Here is a 17,317-nt window from a genome sequence, read left to right on the forward strand (position 1 = left end):
TGTTAGGTCTCACCCCATTTTTTCCCAAGTTCTGCATTTTATCTGTTTTGCAAAGTCATCCAGGAATAGTCTTTGTGGAACAAAATAGAATTTTACTGCAGAAGGGGCCTTAGAATTCCTCTTATGACCCCTCTTCCTCACTGTAATTATTGAAATGAGGAAAAGAACCCCAAGAGCCTTAGTACTAGGTCTGGATCCCAAGTTTCTTGCCCTGCAAAGCTTTTACACTCTCCCAAGTCATCACAGACTAGTCTGGAATCAAAACAGTCAGTCCTTTAACTCACCAGGAATATTTTTAGTAGTGTTATATAGTCCAACTATTCTTTGGTTGTTTTTCTTTTGTAGCCCTAACATCAAAACAGTTTGGGGAATAACTGGATCTCACTACTGACCCTTTGTGGCAGTAAGAGAAAAACGTTTTAAACAGTGAAGTTTGAGACTTGAGTATTCAGTGTTTCTAATTTGATGCTGTCAATGACACTGACTTCTACTAGTTATTAGCACATATGAATCACGCTTTAGTTTCAAAATACTTTTCTATCAATAGTAACTTCTTAGCATGAACCAGGCTAGTATTATTTCCTCCTCCCCAAAACAACTTCCTTGGTCATACAACATTTGATGAATGTAATTAGTTGTCCAGATGCTTGACTGTCTGAACTTCTAAAGTCTGCATGGTTTGAGACTAAAGCTTTAGATTAAAGATAGGGACAGCCTATAGGACAGATAGGGACAGATTAAAGATAGGGACAGCATTACCTCTGGGATTTCTGGTTGCCAAGCGTGAGCTTGGAGATGTGCGACAGGGGAGGGGGTGGATTTGGAAAGATGTAGATGGACAATCTGCATTCATTGATGGTAACTGAAAAGTCTACAGATCATCCCTATTTCCAATAGTCTTGGGAGATGCTTCTTCATCTTGGAAATTTTCAGGGAAGGATAAAAGTGAGGAGAAAGACCGCTGGAAGTGTTCAATACATCTGTGATTGACCCCTCACCTCAAGGAGCAACAGCTCAGATTCTCAGGGGGAAGGGATCACTTTAGGTCACAATACACAAACACTGGTCTGTCCCTAGATACTATTGATAAGAGGGAACACCTTGAGTATGCCCCTTGGCATAGTAATTCTGAGCTTGAACACAGAGGCATTTCCAAAACGGGAATAAGAATAAGGCTCTTCTTCAGCATGACTCAAATAGAAAAGCTCTTTGAATCACAACATTTGAATCTGAGTCACTCGCCAGTCTTTTCTTGGTCCTGTAAAGGCAATTTAAGCACTGAGATCTAAACCAGGCTTTTTGATTCTCAGCCTTTCCCCTCTCAGCAACCTTCCATCTCAACTACCCCAGGGGAACAGTAAGATCTCTTTTAGGCATTGATTTTAAAGAAAGACCACTTTATACAAGCAGGTTTGGGGGGGGATTTGAAGGCTTGAAAGAGTCACTAGAAATTACCATAGTTCTTCCTATAAAGCCATCACTGCCCCTAGGACACGTGGCCTGCCAGATGGCCCCATAAATCCGATTACCCTCACCTTTCCTCTTCATCCTTCCATGTTAACATTCTTCTGCTTTTCTGATTTAACAGCAATTTCAGGGATGTTAAATGAAACCTAACAGACCTTCTGACCCTCCATTGCCACCAATGCACTGATGATATATCATCACAAATTATATTTTTAGAGACTTGCAAGTGTTATATTGGGCTGGCTCATATTTGGGTCACCCTCCTTCCTCCCCACACCCCAACCCCGCACCCCAATTTTTAAAAGACCTTCTGAGAGTCTGCAAGCATCCTTGTAAGAAGCTCTTGCCTGTGTGTGTGCTAAGTCACTTCAGTCGTGTCTGACTCTTTGTGAATCTATGGACTGTAGCTTGCCAGGCTCCTCTGTCCATGGGGTTCTCCAGGTAAGAATACTGGAGTGGGTTTCCATGCCCTCCTCCAGGGGATCTTCCCAACCCAGGGGTTAAACTCACATCTCTCATGTTTCCTGCATTGGCAGGCAGATTCTTTACTATCTGAGCCACTGGGGAAGTCCAAAATTCCAATACTCAATACTCGCACTTTTAAATCAGTTTCAATCCCTTCATTAGCTTTTGTGTCCCATATCCTTATTTCCACAAACTCCCTTTCTCTCCCCATGAAATCTCAAATCTTCAGGTTAATAGATGAGGGGCATGGTTGCTCTTCACCACTTAGGGTATGACCCCTCTTCCACATAACTGCTATCTTTGTAGCTGAATACCCTTTGGAGCTTTCCTTCTTGCTTGCTGAACAGCCACCCCTCCAAACTGATACAATGGTATCAGTAAGTGTTCTTACCTCTTCCTGCTAACCTCACTTTCCACCTGGCATCTCACGTCTTTCACTGTTCTAAGAAGCTGGGCAGATTGGACATAATGGCAAGACAGTGTCAAGGAGCTTACATATGTTTTTGGGTTATAATAAGGTGTGGAATTAAGTGTAGATTTAAGGGTCAAATTCTAACAGAATTCCCTCCTTTCTGCTCAGAGAATTCAGTGATCATAGGGTTCAAAATGACTTGTTACCCATGTCTGAGGCTGCTACTGAACATTCTGGTTTCATTGTTTTGTGTAGGGGTCACGGGTTTCATATCATAGAAGGAACCAAAAAAGTAACAAATGGAAATAAAGGAGTTTAAAAGGCAGGGACTGTTAAGAGAGCAGTAGAAAGTCTGGAAAGGAAAAACATTAAACTAAGGAAACAGCACCAAGTAGGGGTGTATAACAGTAATGCCACATGAAAATGTAAGGGATTATATATAGATAATTCAGAGGAAATTATTCTGAAAACAACTCTCTGATTAGTTGTGGGGGAGGAAGAAATACCTGGACAGGGAAAGAAGACAACCATCTGCTGTGGCTTTGTATCCTTAGCATTCAGCCTAGTGCCTGGGCACAAAATATCTGCCAATGAATATTTGTATAAGAAATAGAACACTGGCCAAAATAAGCAATGTTTTGAGAAAAACTATACATTTCGGTGACACAGTCACTTCTATGCCCCACAGGCCCCATTTATGGCAGAATTTATGGGGGAAGCGACCTTACTTAAAGGAAAGTATAAGCGTCGGTTTGTCTGACCCAGTGGGGGCGGAGGGAATGGGAATGCCAAGAAGAAATAAGTCCAGCTTAGCTGGTATGAGACTACTCGTGAGGTGTGTCTTTTACGTTATTGTCTGCCAGGCTCCTGCCCAACTTGTCTCCACCCCGTCGAGGAGTTAGCAGTCTTTCTGTGGTTGTCACCGGGGATTCTCTTGGGGCAGCACGTCTCTTTTCCTTCGGCCTCTCTCGCCTTCACCTGCCGCGTTGCCCCTCGTACGCCTGCAAAGATGCAGAGGTCGAAGCACGTTGCTGTGCGGTGCTTGAAAGGCTTCCAGAATCAGTCTTCGGCGCCCGGCCCCTAACCCCACCTGGGATCCTGGGATCGCCTTGGGGATCCCTATGGGTGCTCCCACCCCCTTCCAAGGTTACCCCATCCGCAACTCAAGGCCAGCTTCCCTGGCCCACGCCCGGCACTCGAGGGGCGTCCTAGGGTCGCCGGGGAGCCGAAGGCTGGAGGGGCGCCCGAGCTCGCGCGCCGCGACGCCGCGCGCTGGATTTGCCGCCTTCGGCTGCTGCAGCTGCATCGGCGGCGGCGGGAAGAGGGGCGGAGGGCGGTGAGGAGGGCTGGAGCCCCGGCCAGGAGGGAGGGGGGCCGGGAGGCTGTGCCAGGCGAGCCGGAGGGGTGCTCGGCGCTCCCCCGCCCTCCTTCCGGGAGCGAGGATGCAGACTCTGAAACTGGCGCTACTGGGCTGAGGAGGAGGCAGGGGAGTTGCAGCTCGCCCGGCTCGGTGAGTGTGTCTCCCGAGCGCGGAGAGGCGGCGGGGGGAGGCGGAGGACGAGGAGGAGGAGGAGGAGGAGGAGGGGGAGAATGCCCGGAGCCGCCGCCGCCGCTGCCGCCGCCGCCGCGATGCTCCCGGCTCAGGAGGCTGCCAAGCTGTACCACACCAACTATGTACGGAACTCGCGGGCCATCGGCGTGCTGTGGGCCATCTTCACCATCTGCTTTGCCATCGTCAACGTGGTGTGCTTCATCCAGCCCTACTGGATCGGCGACGGCGTGGACACCCCGCAAGCTGGCTATTTCGGGCTCTTCCACTACTGCATCGGCAACGGCTTCTCCCGGGAGCTGACCTGCAGGGGCAGCTTCACGGACTTCTCCACGCTGCCCTCTGGCGCCTTCAAAGCCGCCTCCTTTTTCATCGGCCTCTCCATGATGCTTATCATTGCCTGCATCGTTTGCTTTACCCTCTTCTTCTTCTGCAACACGGCTACGGTGTACAAGATCTGTGCCTGGATGCAGCTCACCTCCGGTGAGTGCGCGCTCACCTCAGCGGAGGCTGGGGGACCCGGGGAGCCGGAGCCCGGGAGGGGCGGGAGTGGGAGGGACGCTGGCAGTGCGCGCCTCTGGGGGCCCGAGCAACTTAATCCGCTCTGGCGGGAGCCCTGGGAGGCCGGAACCCCCAGGGTTCCTCAGCCTCAGCCTCAGCGCCTAGACTGGGGCTTTCGAGAACCTCCCAAGTACGGGGGACGCCACCCAGAGGGACACGTCAGGGGCAGGGCGGTTGCTGGGCCGAGTCCGCTAAGAACTCGAGGTAGGGAGAGAAAGCGGCCGCTTAAGGCGCGAGCAGAGAAACTAAAGGAGGGGCTGACGGCGTGGCGAAAAGCGGATTTGGAGCGACTGTAGTGGAAGGAGGGTCAGCCTGCTCAGTCCCTCTCTGGGACTGTTTCAGTCATTGCTTTCTGAGCGTGGTTGGGGTTGGGGGCTGGAGTGAACTTGTTTCTCTCTGTCCCAGGAAGTTATAAAATTTTTATCATCAGTCTGGAGGTGAATAAACCTGAATTCTGTTTTGGGATTTACCCGTTTAAGAAAACTGTACCGTAGGATGTTCCTTTGTAATTCCCCAGTGTCAGGACTTCTGTTTGCTTCCTTGTCAGAGCAAAGGTCCTTGCATTCCATCTTTAAACAGAAATCTTGAGGGAATCAAGTTCTCAAGATCTCAGTTTTGGGGAAGTGGCTTTAGGAAGATGGACACAGAGGAAAGCTTGTTTCTTCGGTGTCTCTGATCACTCTTTGCCTATGGATGATAGATTGTTGCTAGCTGGAGAATGTGAAAGTACTTTTTCTGAGCGTCCGAGTTACTTTTAACCCAAAAAGGAGGGTGCATTTACTGGTGGCTCTGGAGAGTCCTGAAACTGACTCCTTTCTCTGCCTCCAGCTGTGCTGATTCCCTTTCTGCTAACCACCTTCGATGCCCTGCCTTCTAAAGGTAGATTCTATTCTCCAACACTGGACACCTTCTTGTTGCAACATGGTGGGGGTCCTTTTGATGTTATGGATGATCTGGTTGGAAAAGTAGAGGATATCTCAGGTAGCCACATTCTCATTTGTGTTTTAGTTTATTGTTTTCCTTCTTTAAAGGTATTACTTTTAAGCTTTTGTAGTTTTTCCTATGCCTGGGAAGGTTTTCTAGGGAGTAGGGCTTTGATCCCTGTGTTTACCAGAATGTTACAGGCTGATTAAGTTCTGAAGGGTGCCAGACAAGAGCATTAAGGTTCATGATCTTATGCTGCTAGTGAACTATAGGAGAAGCTTGTGGGAGAATAAACTTGTTTGGCAGTTACTTGCTTTGTGTTAATTGTGCTGCAGCTGATTTCCATTTGCCATATACTGTGAACATATGCATGAGAAAGGGGATCTTGCTAGTAGGGACCCGTCCCCTGCATATAAGTGTATACCATTATTCTTCTGAAATACAGTTTTCTGCTTTTCCTTCTGGACTTCCACTCTCAACTTCTTCAAGCATCCCTCCTCATGATTTTTCTATATAATGTTGTCTTTTATGGCCATCTCAAGAGCAGACTAACTTTGAGATTTGGAATAAATTAATATATTATTGTTGTTCTTGACACTTAGCTCTGGTTTGACTTTGAAGACAGCAGAACATTGAGGATGCAGATGCTTTAGCTATACAGGGTCAATTCTTTTTCTAATTTTAATTTTTCTGAGTTAAATGACCTATTTAGACTGGTGATTCAAATTAAATTGTTTTTTCAAAGGTCTGAAAGTGATTGTGGGTGATTTCTCAACATATTACAAGGTGTTTTACTTTTATGAGATTTTGTGTCTAAACTGACATTGTTGTTTTAAAAAGGAAAGAAAGTAAACTGTCTTTGGGAAAGAATTCCCTGCTTTGAAGTTAATACAAATTGCAACTATTACGATTTTTTTTCTTTTCTCTTCCTGGAAGACAGTCCCAAAAAAATCATTTATTCTTCAGTAGTGAAATATGATGTCATGTTTTCAGAAGTTTGACATTAGTATGCTATCCTGTTTCCCATACATCAGTGTAAAATGTGATGATAACTTGTACTGATGAAGCTATAAGGATGTTTACTTCATTTTCATGTAAGTTCAGATCCTTAAATTCTTGGCACTTATTTGCCATTTATATGGTATTTTATTTCTAGGTAAACCACCAAAGGACATAATTTTATTTATTAATGAAGTATATTAATTAAAGAATTGATTATGACTCAATTATATTAAGAGTTAAAGTTAGTTGTATTCACAGATTTTTTAAAAGATGGGATAAAGAAGGTATTTCTGAAGAAAGTCACATTTAATTTGCTTTTCAGATTTTTTACAAAAGTCTCAATATTAACAATATATTTGACATAACTGTAAATTACTGTCAAAGTTTAGTTCCTAACCTTTAGACTATTTCTTTTTAATATTAAGAATAAATTCTTATAATTTACCTAGGTCTCTCAACTGTAATTTGTTAACTATTAAAGATGAGACTTAATGTGCCATTTGCTTATCAGAGACTGTTTAACCTTCATTGGAAGTCAAATTATTAAGTTGTGTATTTAGTTATCTAAGCATTTTAATATAGTAACCTCATAAATTAGAGCCAGGTAGACTATAAAATCCCATATTAAATACTATACTAAGATGAAAGCAGAAGACTTTCTTGTGGCAATACAGCATCAAGAATTATTCTTTTATGATTCTGAACAATGAACTAGGAAACGAACTTAATTTATTGGGCCTGAAAATGATGTTGCTTTCTACCTAGATGTGCGAAATGACCATAATTAACGGTGCTATTATGAACACCTGCCCCCTCCCTCTTCCTCTCCCCTCTGAATCATTATTAACCTCAGTGGAATGAAACTACAGACTTAGGAGCTAATATGTCACACTTCTTCAAGATGTAATCCTATGCATAGGGACTGTGCCTAACATAAAGAGTGAAGACATAAAAATAGTGTGTAAAATAAATAATAACAATTAGAAATGTAAAATTTCCCAAATCCACAAGGAAATAATTTCTTGAGGAGAGAGTTGTTTCTTTTTTGTTTGATTTCTCTACTAATAAAAAGAGGTAGATCTGTAATTGGCAAGTAGGGCAATAAAGTCCAGATCTTTAAAAAAAAATCTGAATGGAAAGGGGATTTTGTCTTCCTGGGAGCGTGATTCTCTGATTTCATGTTTTTGTTTTCAAATCAGTATTTCAGTCTCTGTTTCCAAGTCTGTTAATAGCCAAGTCTCGTAAAGGTGGAGTTTTTTTGTTTTGTGGACTGTAAGTCATTATCTTATTTTCAGAAATGCAAGTTTTACCAATTACAAGCCAATGAGATCTTTCTTTTTCTTTTCCTTTTCAGTTCTTCCTCTGTTTATGGCTCCCAACCCATCTCCCTCCACCCCCTCTCCTGCATGTGTGACCCCATGGACTGCAGCCTGCCCTCAGGCTCTTCTGTCCATGGAATTTTACAGGCAAGGATACTGGAGTGGGTTGCTATTTCCTTTCTTCTCCATCTTTTTTTTTTTTTTTCTTTTTAATAAGCTAAAGCATTGAAGCAGAATTTGAAATTTTTAGACATCTACCATAAACTTTGGTGGAATATAGCAGATGAGGAGGGTCTTGGTTTCACCTGGGAAGAAGGAGCACCTAATCCTGATTGGATTTCGGTATTTGGGAGGGGTAAGATGGGAAGCGGTGGGGGGGGGGGGGGGGGGGCGGTTTGCATTCACTAGATCCCTGTCGCTAGTCATTCTGAGTTGTACCAAAAAGAAGGGCCTCCAATAAAGTGAGCCTTGATTGTATGGCAAGTATGGTAAGAACTGAAGACTGAATTGCTTACTTACCTTCCCCAGCTTCCCAGCCTTAGTTTTCCTCAGCTCTTTTTAATCAGCTTGCGTTCTTCAGTTTTATACCTTTCCATTTTGGTGAGTTGAGAATCACCATAGGTAATTATCATACTTCTTAGGCAGCAGGAAGAGCCTTGGCATTGTTATACCATCCTATCTCAAGGCACTGTGCTCTTTTCTTATATATCTTATCAGCATTTGGGATTACAAATGTGTTCATTTGTTTAATGTCTGCAGTACATTGAAAGTTCTACAAACCCATGTCCTTTTCTCATATATCATAGTGGTCAAGATCATGGACACTGGAGTAAAAAAAGGTGGATGTGAACCCTTGCTCTGGTAAAGGTGGAGTTAATTAATCTTTCTGTACTTCAGTTTCTCATCTGCAACGTGAGCATATAATTGTACTTACCTCAGGAGATTGCTGCAAGGATTAAATAAGCCAAGGTGTATAGGAGAACAGTGTTTAGTATATAGTGAGAGTGAAAGTCGCTCAGCTGTGTCCGACTCCTTGCAACCCCATGGATTGTAGTCCACGGAATTCTCTAGGCCAGTATACTGGAGTGGGTAGCGTTTCCCTTCTCCAGGGGATCTTCCCAACCCAGGGATCAAACCCACATCTTCCTCATTGCAGGCGGTTTCTTTACCAGCTGAACCAATGGGTAGGGTTGCTGTTCTTATTATTACTGCTTGTCATACAGTAGTATCTATATGTATAGCACATAATAAGTATTCATTTTTGTTAAGTTAATGAATTAAAAAATGAATGATTAATGGCATGAAGAATGGGAAAAAAAGGAAGTTACTTAAAATATCCCACATGCCAAGTTGAGAAGTAAATAATACCATATACTTTGAAAGCCATGATACTCATTTTCCTCATGGATTTGTGACGCCAGCAGTAACTGCACTAAAGGAATTCTTCCAGAACTTTCTGATGGCCTAATTTATGATGAGCTTATTCCTAAATCAAGGGTTTTTCTGATGCATAGGTAATGATCTTTATTACAGTGCTGGGATATAATCAATTATGTATTAGGATCCAGCAAATTTCCTCTTACCTTTTAGTTTCTCATGAAAAAATATCATGTTATGAAAAATAGAGTTTTATGTAAGAATCAAAAGGTTAGACTTTCTTTTTTAAGACTGAGGACTCCTGTTCCACATTGGATTTCCTTACATGCCTGTAGGAGCAGTTGGCACAGAAGAGGGTATGTCTTCCAAACTTTCCTTTCATAATTTTGAGCATCATTGTAGATGTGCTCTTCTTGGATATGCAGGCCTGCTCAGCTGTGTGGCCCAGCATGTGCAGAGCTCTGATGGTGGAACTCTGAAGAGACAAGATCAGGATTTACTCAAGTTCAGAACAGTCACCAGGTTTCACCATTTGGCTCGTGCTGAGCATATGACAGGAAAAGGCAATGGCGACCCACTCCACTCTTGCCTGGAAAATCCCATGGATGGAGGAGCCTGGTGGGCTACAGTCCATGGGGTTGCAAAGAGTTGGACACGATTGAGCGACTTCACTTTCACTTTTCACTTTCCTGCATTGGAGAAGGAAATGGCAACCCACTCCAGTATTCTTGCCTGGAGAATCCCAGGGACAGAGGAGCCTGGTGGGCTACCGTCTATGGGGTCGCACAGAATTGGACATGACTGACGTGACTTAGCAGCAGCAGCAGTAGCAGGGCATATGACAAAGTAAGGTCTTGCCTCTTAGAGATGCTAATCCATCCTAAGTTCAGAGTTATGGAATGGCCCTGAAGGGGGATTTTCCTCTGCTAGAGCATTTCAAATATTCCCCCAGGTGCAGAGAAGAATGTGTACCTTCAGGAAAGGTGGTTTTCATTTTCTAACAACATATTTCACTTACAAGAATTTTCACTCTGCCAAGCCAAACTTACAAGAAAATGATTTTAAATGAGAATTTTGAAACTTTTTTCTTTGCTTTTATGTAGTGTGAGAATTGAAGAGATGTTGGAAAATAAGTAATGTGAATATCAAATGAATTTTTATAACTGTGAGATTTTAAGCAAATATTTGCAAAAAATAATGGGCCCTATATAACCCATATCATATTTTATTACATGTTTTCTTTGGTGCAAGGCTACATGTACATGTAAAAGCTTTTTTCCATCATCAAATGTTAAAAAGGTGCTTATATATTTTTATAAATAACAAATATGTATACATACATAACTAGAACATTGTATCAGATGCTTAATATGGAAATGAATTTTTAGTGATTGGTGCTTATGTTTTGTGTGACTATATCATGCAGTAAAAAGAATTCAGATGTCCAGGCCAGTGTATTACATTTTATATCTTTACTTTAGAAACTTTTCAAAGTGAGCAAAGTTTTCAATGAAAACAAAAAGACCCAAACCTAGCAGAGCATATAGCTGTAGTTGCAGCCTGTGGCTCAGTGCCCTTCTGTGTGTGGTATGAGGAGATAAACCATGGGGACAGGAGTAGAGAAAACTTCATCTCACACTGCATGAAGCAAAGAACTCTCCAGGAGAATTCCAATTTGGGGGCTTGAAGAAGGCTGAGTGCCAAAGGATTGATGCTTTTGAACTGTGGTGTTGGAGAAGACTCTTGAGAGTCCCTTGGACTGCAAGGAGATCCAACCAGTCCATTCTGAAGGAGATCAGCCCTGGGATTTCTTTGAGAGGAATGACGCTAAAGCTGAAACTCCAGTACTGACTCGATGGACATGAGTCTGAGTGAACTCTGGGAGTTGGTGATGGACAGGGAGGCCTGGCGTGCTGCGATTCATGGGGTCGCAAAGAGTCGGACATGACTGAGCGACTGAACTGAATAGGATGATAATTGGGAAAGTTTTAAAGTGTAATTTCCATAATATATATGAAATTTGAGGGTCAACACAAACTTTCATTAATGTGATTTTTTTTCCTTATAATGAGTCAACTGGAGTTTTTATTTAATATGAGGAAAGACTAAGAAACTGACCTTTATTCTTAATAGTAACAAGAAGATATTACCGATGACAGAAAACTAAGAGGCTGGTTCACATGGCAAATAGTAGATAAGTTATTCGGTGGTTTAAACATAAACCTGTTATGAAAAATCACCAGGGCATTTCAAGAAAGGAAATAAGCAAAACCATCCTCCCCCAGCATCCTATACATTTATGCAACTATTATCATACAGCTCTCAAATTATTACTTCAATTCTATGACACATGTACTGCACAGGATCACAGCACTATCCTTGTTAAACTGTCCTAAGTGTAATCTTGAGCACATTTCTCATTACTTCTACTAAAATAAAACAGAAGAATGAGTAGCTTGCAAGAGGAAGATAAATACTTTTTTGATCAATATAGACATGAACCATATCTAATTACTATTGAGCACAATGAAAGAAGATAGCAAACCTTTTTGAAAGAGTTGCTGACATAGAGTTACCAGAATGGGTCTCTTGTGCCTGGATTCTGCTATCTTTCCTAATGAAACTAGGTGTGCAGCAGTGTAGGGACTGTCTATGTGTTCTTAATAGGAGAAAATATCCTAAATGATAGGCTGTGTGAAGTTAGTCTAGTTGCATGAAATTTTGAGATTATGACTTATCAATGAAAGGGCTAGTGGAAGAGTAGTGAAAGGTAGTAAAATGAATGAGAAATAGTTGTAGATCAGAAAAAAGGCCTTAGCTCAAAGGCAGACATGAAGAACTTAACTAAGAAAGAACTTAACTAAGAAAAATTTCACATTAGAAAATCATGGCAGACAGGAGTCGGAAGGGAACTCAGCTTTGGATTTAGTATAGAATGCATCATAAACCCATTTACTCAAGTGTCTGGGAAGCCCTAGGGTGTTCTGCATGGTCTTTTTGGTGTCATACGAGAAGTTGTAAAAATCAGAATGGGAAATATATATCATCATTGACATAAGGCTCAGTATTTGAAACATAGGGAAATACATCCAGGTATGCAGAATGACCGGGATGTAGAAGAGTGACAGCAAAAATAAATGAAATATGAACAGAGAAGACATAGAAATTCAAGGCTGAAAAGCCTGTGAACTTGATAACATCAAAAGCCTGTTGAATTTGATACTATCAATAGCTTAAAAATATATTGACATGGGACAAACAGAGAGCTGAAATATGCATTACAGTCCAAAACTGTGAGCTAATCCCAATTATCAAGAAAGAAAAATTATGACTACACCCCCCTTTTTTCCCATAAGAAGTTGCCATAGATTCTGGGATAAAGGTATACAAAGAAAGATGATAGAACTTCTTGTATGATAGATGCAAACATGGAGGATTAAAATAATTCAACCTAAGAAAGAAAAAGTCATTGTAAAATTGGATAAAGAACATTCCTACAGTTTCTCTTTGAAATTCTAGTTACAGATTGTGAAGCTAAATTGATGTCTATAATGCCTTTAGAAGAAGAACTAAAGAGCCTCTTGATGAAAGTGAAAGAGGAGAGCGAAAAAAATTGGCTTAAAGCTCAACATTCAGAAAACTAAGATCATGGCATCCAGTCCCATCACTTCATGGCAAATAAATGGGGAAACAGTGGCTGATTTTATTTGGGGGGGGGGGGTTCCAAAATCACTGCAGACGGTGACTGCAGCCATGAAATTAAAAGACACTTACTCCTTGGAAGGAAAGTTATGACCAACCTAGACAGCATATTAAAAAGCAGAGACATTACTTTGCCAACAAAGGTCCGTCTCGTCAAGGCTATGGTTTTTCCAGTAGTCATGTATGGATGTGAGGATGGGACTATAAAGCAAGCTGAGTGCCAAAGAACTGATGCTTTTGAACTGTGGTGTTGGAGAAGACTCTTGAGAGTCCCTTGGACTGCAAGGAGATCCAACCAGTCCATCCTAAAGGAGATCAGTCCTGAGTGTTCATTGGAAGGACTGATGTTGGAGCTGAAACTCCAATACTTTGGCCACCTGATGTGAAGAAATGACTCATTTGAAAAACCCTGATACTGGGAAGGATTGAAGGCAGGAGAAGGAGGGGACGACAGAGGATGAGATGGTTGGATGACATCACTGATTCAATGGAGATGAGTTTGAGTAGACTCTGGGAGTTGGTGATGGACAGGGAGGCCTGGCATGCTGCGATTCATGGGGTCGCAAAGAGTCAGACACGACTGAGTGACTGAACTGAACTGAACTGAATGCCTTTAGTGGGAAAAGGGAACTTATAGTGAGCATTTAGGGTAAATATATTTCTAGAGCATTTTAAGAGCATAATATAGTTATAAGCTAGATTAATCGAAGTTGTCTAAATTCCAGTTGATTAATGACCAGGCAAATTGTGATCTATGTGCGACATATTATTTAACTGAATGTACATTTTTTTTTTCTTTTTGAATGTACATGTTTTAAGCAGCTGACTGGACAAGAAGTAGTACTGACTAGTTGACGTTTTTAAATAATCTTCATAGAGAAAGAATTGCTGTACCATAGTGTTTTACAGATAGTGGCTGGTGACCCTTCAATGGGTCATGATATCAGTTTAGTAGATAATAATCATCATTAAACCTTAAATTAAAAAAGAACAGAAAATATGAATGCAATGCAGATAGTTTGTGAAACCTGTATTTCTTATTTTTTTAAAATATTTGTGCATGTGTGTGTGGATTAGATTGCAATGGGTTGTAATCAAAATGTATGAAACATACTATTCCAGAGAAAAGATGATATAGTATGAATTTAGAAAAATAATTATTTCTTGTTTGGAAAATTGTGAAAGTTTTGCACCAATTCATAGGTGATTTTTCACTAGAGGATAGATTAGGTAAAATATACTTAATCTAAGCAATTTGAGACATTTTTCTTATCTCACTTCCACTAATGACTTAATGCTAATGTACCCCAATTGGATTGTGGGTTGATTGAAAATAAGAATTATTTTCTCTAGATGTGATTTGATTGGCCTTTCATGCTATAAAAATGACATGGTCATTAAGCAACAATCTGTTAAAGCAAACATTTGAACAAGTGTACTTAACCCAGTGCCAAGTAGATATAGACTCATGTGTATGTGCACACTAAATTGCTTCGGTCATGTTTGACTCTTAGTGATCCTATGAAACGTAGCCAGCCTGGCTCCTCTGTCCCTGGGACTCTCCAGGAAAGAATATAGGCTTTTAAAAATTGGAAGGATATGAAAAATTATTTAGTAGTCTCCTCATTTTCTCAATAAAGGATAATAAAGGTAAATACTATTAAGCAACTACTATTTGCAAAGACCTTAGTATATTTCAGTTCAGTTCAGTTTCGTTGCTCAGTCATGTCCGACTCTTTGTGACCCCATGAACCGCAGCACACCAGGCCTCCCTGTCCATCATCAACTCCCGGAGTTTACCCAAACTCATCTCCATTGAATCAGTGATGTCATCCAACCATCTCATCCTCTGTCGTCCCCTTCTCCTCCTGCCCTCAATCTTTCCCAGAATCAGGGTTTTTCAGATGAGCCAGTTCTTCACATCAGGTGGCCAAAGTATTGGAGCTTCACCTTCAACATCAGTCCTTCCAATGAACACTCAGGACTGATCTCCTTTAGGATGGACTGGTTGGATCTCCTTGTAGTCCAAGGGACTCTTAAGAGTCTTCTCCACACCACAGTTCAAAAGCATCAATTCTTTGGTGCTCAGCTTTGTTCATAGTCCAACTCTCACATCTATATATGACTACTGGAAAAACCATAGCCTTGATGAGATGGACCTTTGCTGACAAAGTAATATCTCTGCTTTTTAATATGCTGTTTAGGTTGGTCATAACTTTCCTTCCAAGGAGCAAGTGTCTTTTAATTTAGTTAGTATATTTAACCTTTACAGTAAACCTACAAGGTTAGAATTTTTTTTATCCATTTTATATATGAAAAAATTGAAGGTTAAAAATTGTTCAAGGTCACAAAGCCAGTAAATGGCTTGAGCCAAAATCAGATTCTCCCCCTATCCAACAGAATATTTTGCCTCTGAGGCTGAGATAAGTTGTCTTGGCAAAATTATACCTTGATAGAGTTGAAACTAACACATCTGATTTCCAGTGCAGTGCCTTTTCTATCACTTTCTTTGCCTCCTAACTTGAATGTTCATTTGCTTAGCTTAAATCTTCAGTATGTATTTGCAACATTTTGTATCAACATGAAGAAAACGAGCTGGTATTTACAGGGAAATATCTAGTACATGTTTATCAGGCTTCCCTCTTCAAGCATGCTTACGTGAGATGAGGTACTCCTCATCCTATTTGTTTTCATAACCTAGAGCCTGGGTGGTTCTTTACCCATTATATCCCCTTGGTTGTACCTCTGATCTCCTCGCTATTATTAGTGTGAATTCCTGTAGGAATGTTGGCATTGCTGGCTCTGTGACATCCATTTCTGCCCTGCATCAAATGTAGAAATCTTCTTAGTAGATTTGTTTATTGATGGTGATGATAAAGGTGGTGATGGTAGACAGGATTATCAGGGCACAGACATAGTTAAAAAAGGGTAAAAATAGACTTAGGCAGCTTTAGGAGGCATTAGGGAACTGGGTGTAGATTTGTAGTTTGACTTGACTGTTTATTGGCTGGATTATTTGGGGCAAGACATCTAACTATTCTTGATTTTTTCGTTTTCTTGATGTTATTTTTCTAAAGTTTACATTAATTGTATTTGGGATACATAGAGATTGCAGGTTTTATGGACATTAAAACATGTCATCTGCTAACCAAGTGTTGCTACCTTTACCAATAAAGTAAATATTAGGAAAACCATCAAACACAGGGTGAAGTTAGAAGAGAAAGCAAGTAGGAAACAATAATAAATGTCTAGAGTTAGATTTCCTCAATATAATGGGACTTTAAGTAAAATCACATAGCACAGCGCTGTGTTCTTCAGTTCAGTTCAGTTCAGTCGCTCAGTCGTATCCGACTCTTTGCAACCCCATGAATCACAGCACGCCAGGTCTGCCTGTCCATCACCAACTCCCGAGGTTTACTGAAACTCATGTCCATCGAGTTGATGATGTCATCCAGCCATCTCATCTTCCGCCGTCCCCTTCTTCTCCTGTCCCCAATCCTTCCCAGCATCAGGGTCTTTTCCAATGAGTCAACTCTTTGCATGAGGTGGCCAAAGTATTGGAGTTTCAGCTTCAGCATCAGTCCTTCCAATGAACACCCAGGACTGATCTCCTTTAGGATGGATAGATTGGACCTCCCTGCAGTCCAAGGAACTCTCAAGAGTCTTCTCCAACACCACAGTTCAAAAGCATCAATTCTTTGGTGCTCAGCTTTCTTCACAGTCCAACTCTCACATCATATATGACCACTGGAAAAACCAGAGCCTTGACTAGACGGACCTTTGTTGGCAAAGTAATGTCTCTGCTTTTTAAAATGCTACCTAAGTTGGTCATAACTTTCCTTCCAAGGAGTAAGTATCTTTTAATTTCATGGCTGCAATCACCATCTGCAGTGATTTTGGAGCCCCAAAAATAAAGTCTGACACTGTTTCCACTGTTTCCCCATCTATTTCCCATGAAGTGATGGGACTGGATGCCATGATCTTATTTTTCTGAATGTGGAGCTTTAAGCGAACTTTTTCACTATCCACTTTCACTTTCATCAAGTGGCTTTTTAGTTTCTCTTCACTTTCTGCCATAAGGGTGGTGTCATCTGCATATCTGAGGTTATTGATATTTCTTCAGGCAATCTTGATTCCAGCTTGTGCTTCTTCCAGCCCAGTGTTTCTCATGAGGTACTCTGCATATAAGTTAAATAAGCAGGGTGACAATATACAGTCTTGCCATACTCCTTTCCCTATTTGGAACCAATCTGTTGTTCCATGTCCAGTTCTAACTGTTGCTTCCTGACCTGCATATAGGTTTCTCAAGAGGTAGGTCAGGTGGTCTGGTATTTCCATCTCTTTCACAATGTTCCACAGTTTATTGTGATCCACACAGTCAAAGTCTTTGGCATAGTCAATAAAGCAGAAATAGATGTTTTTCTGGAACTCTTTTGCTTTTTCAACAATCAAGCAGATGTTGGCAATTTGATCTCTGGTTCCTCTGCCTTTTCTAAAACCAGCTTGAGTGTCTGGAATTTCACGGTTCACGTATTGCTG

General features: G+C 41.4%; 1 protein-coding gene across 1 annotated transcript in view; it reads left to right on the top strand.

Moving 5' to 3' along the window:
* The first annotated feature begins 3,934 nt into the window (after positions 1 to 3,934).
* LHFPL3 (LHFPL tetraspan subfamily member 3) overlaps positions 3,935 to 17,317 on the top strand; it is a 436,775-nt gene continuing 423,392 nt past the window's right edge. The window contains exon 1 of the mRNA XM_052638387.1: positions 3,935 to 4,376. Within this exon, the coding sequence (XP_052494347.1) occupies positions 3,935 to 4,376 (442 nt within the window). The remainder of the gene's footprint in view (positions 4,377 to 17,317) is intronic.

This window comes from Budorcas taxicolor, chromosome 4 (genome assembly GCF_023091745.1).
Source record: "Budorcas taxicolor isolate Tak-1 chromosome 4, Takin1.1, whole genome shotgun sequence".
Taxonomy (NCBI): Eukaryota; Metazoa; Chordata; class Mammalia; order Artiodactyla; family Bovidae; genus Budorcas; species Budorcas taxicolor.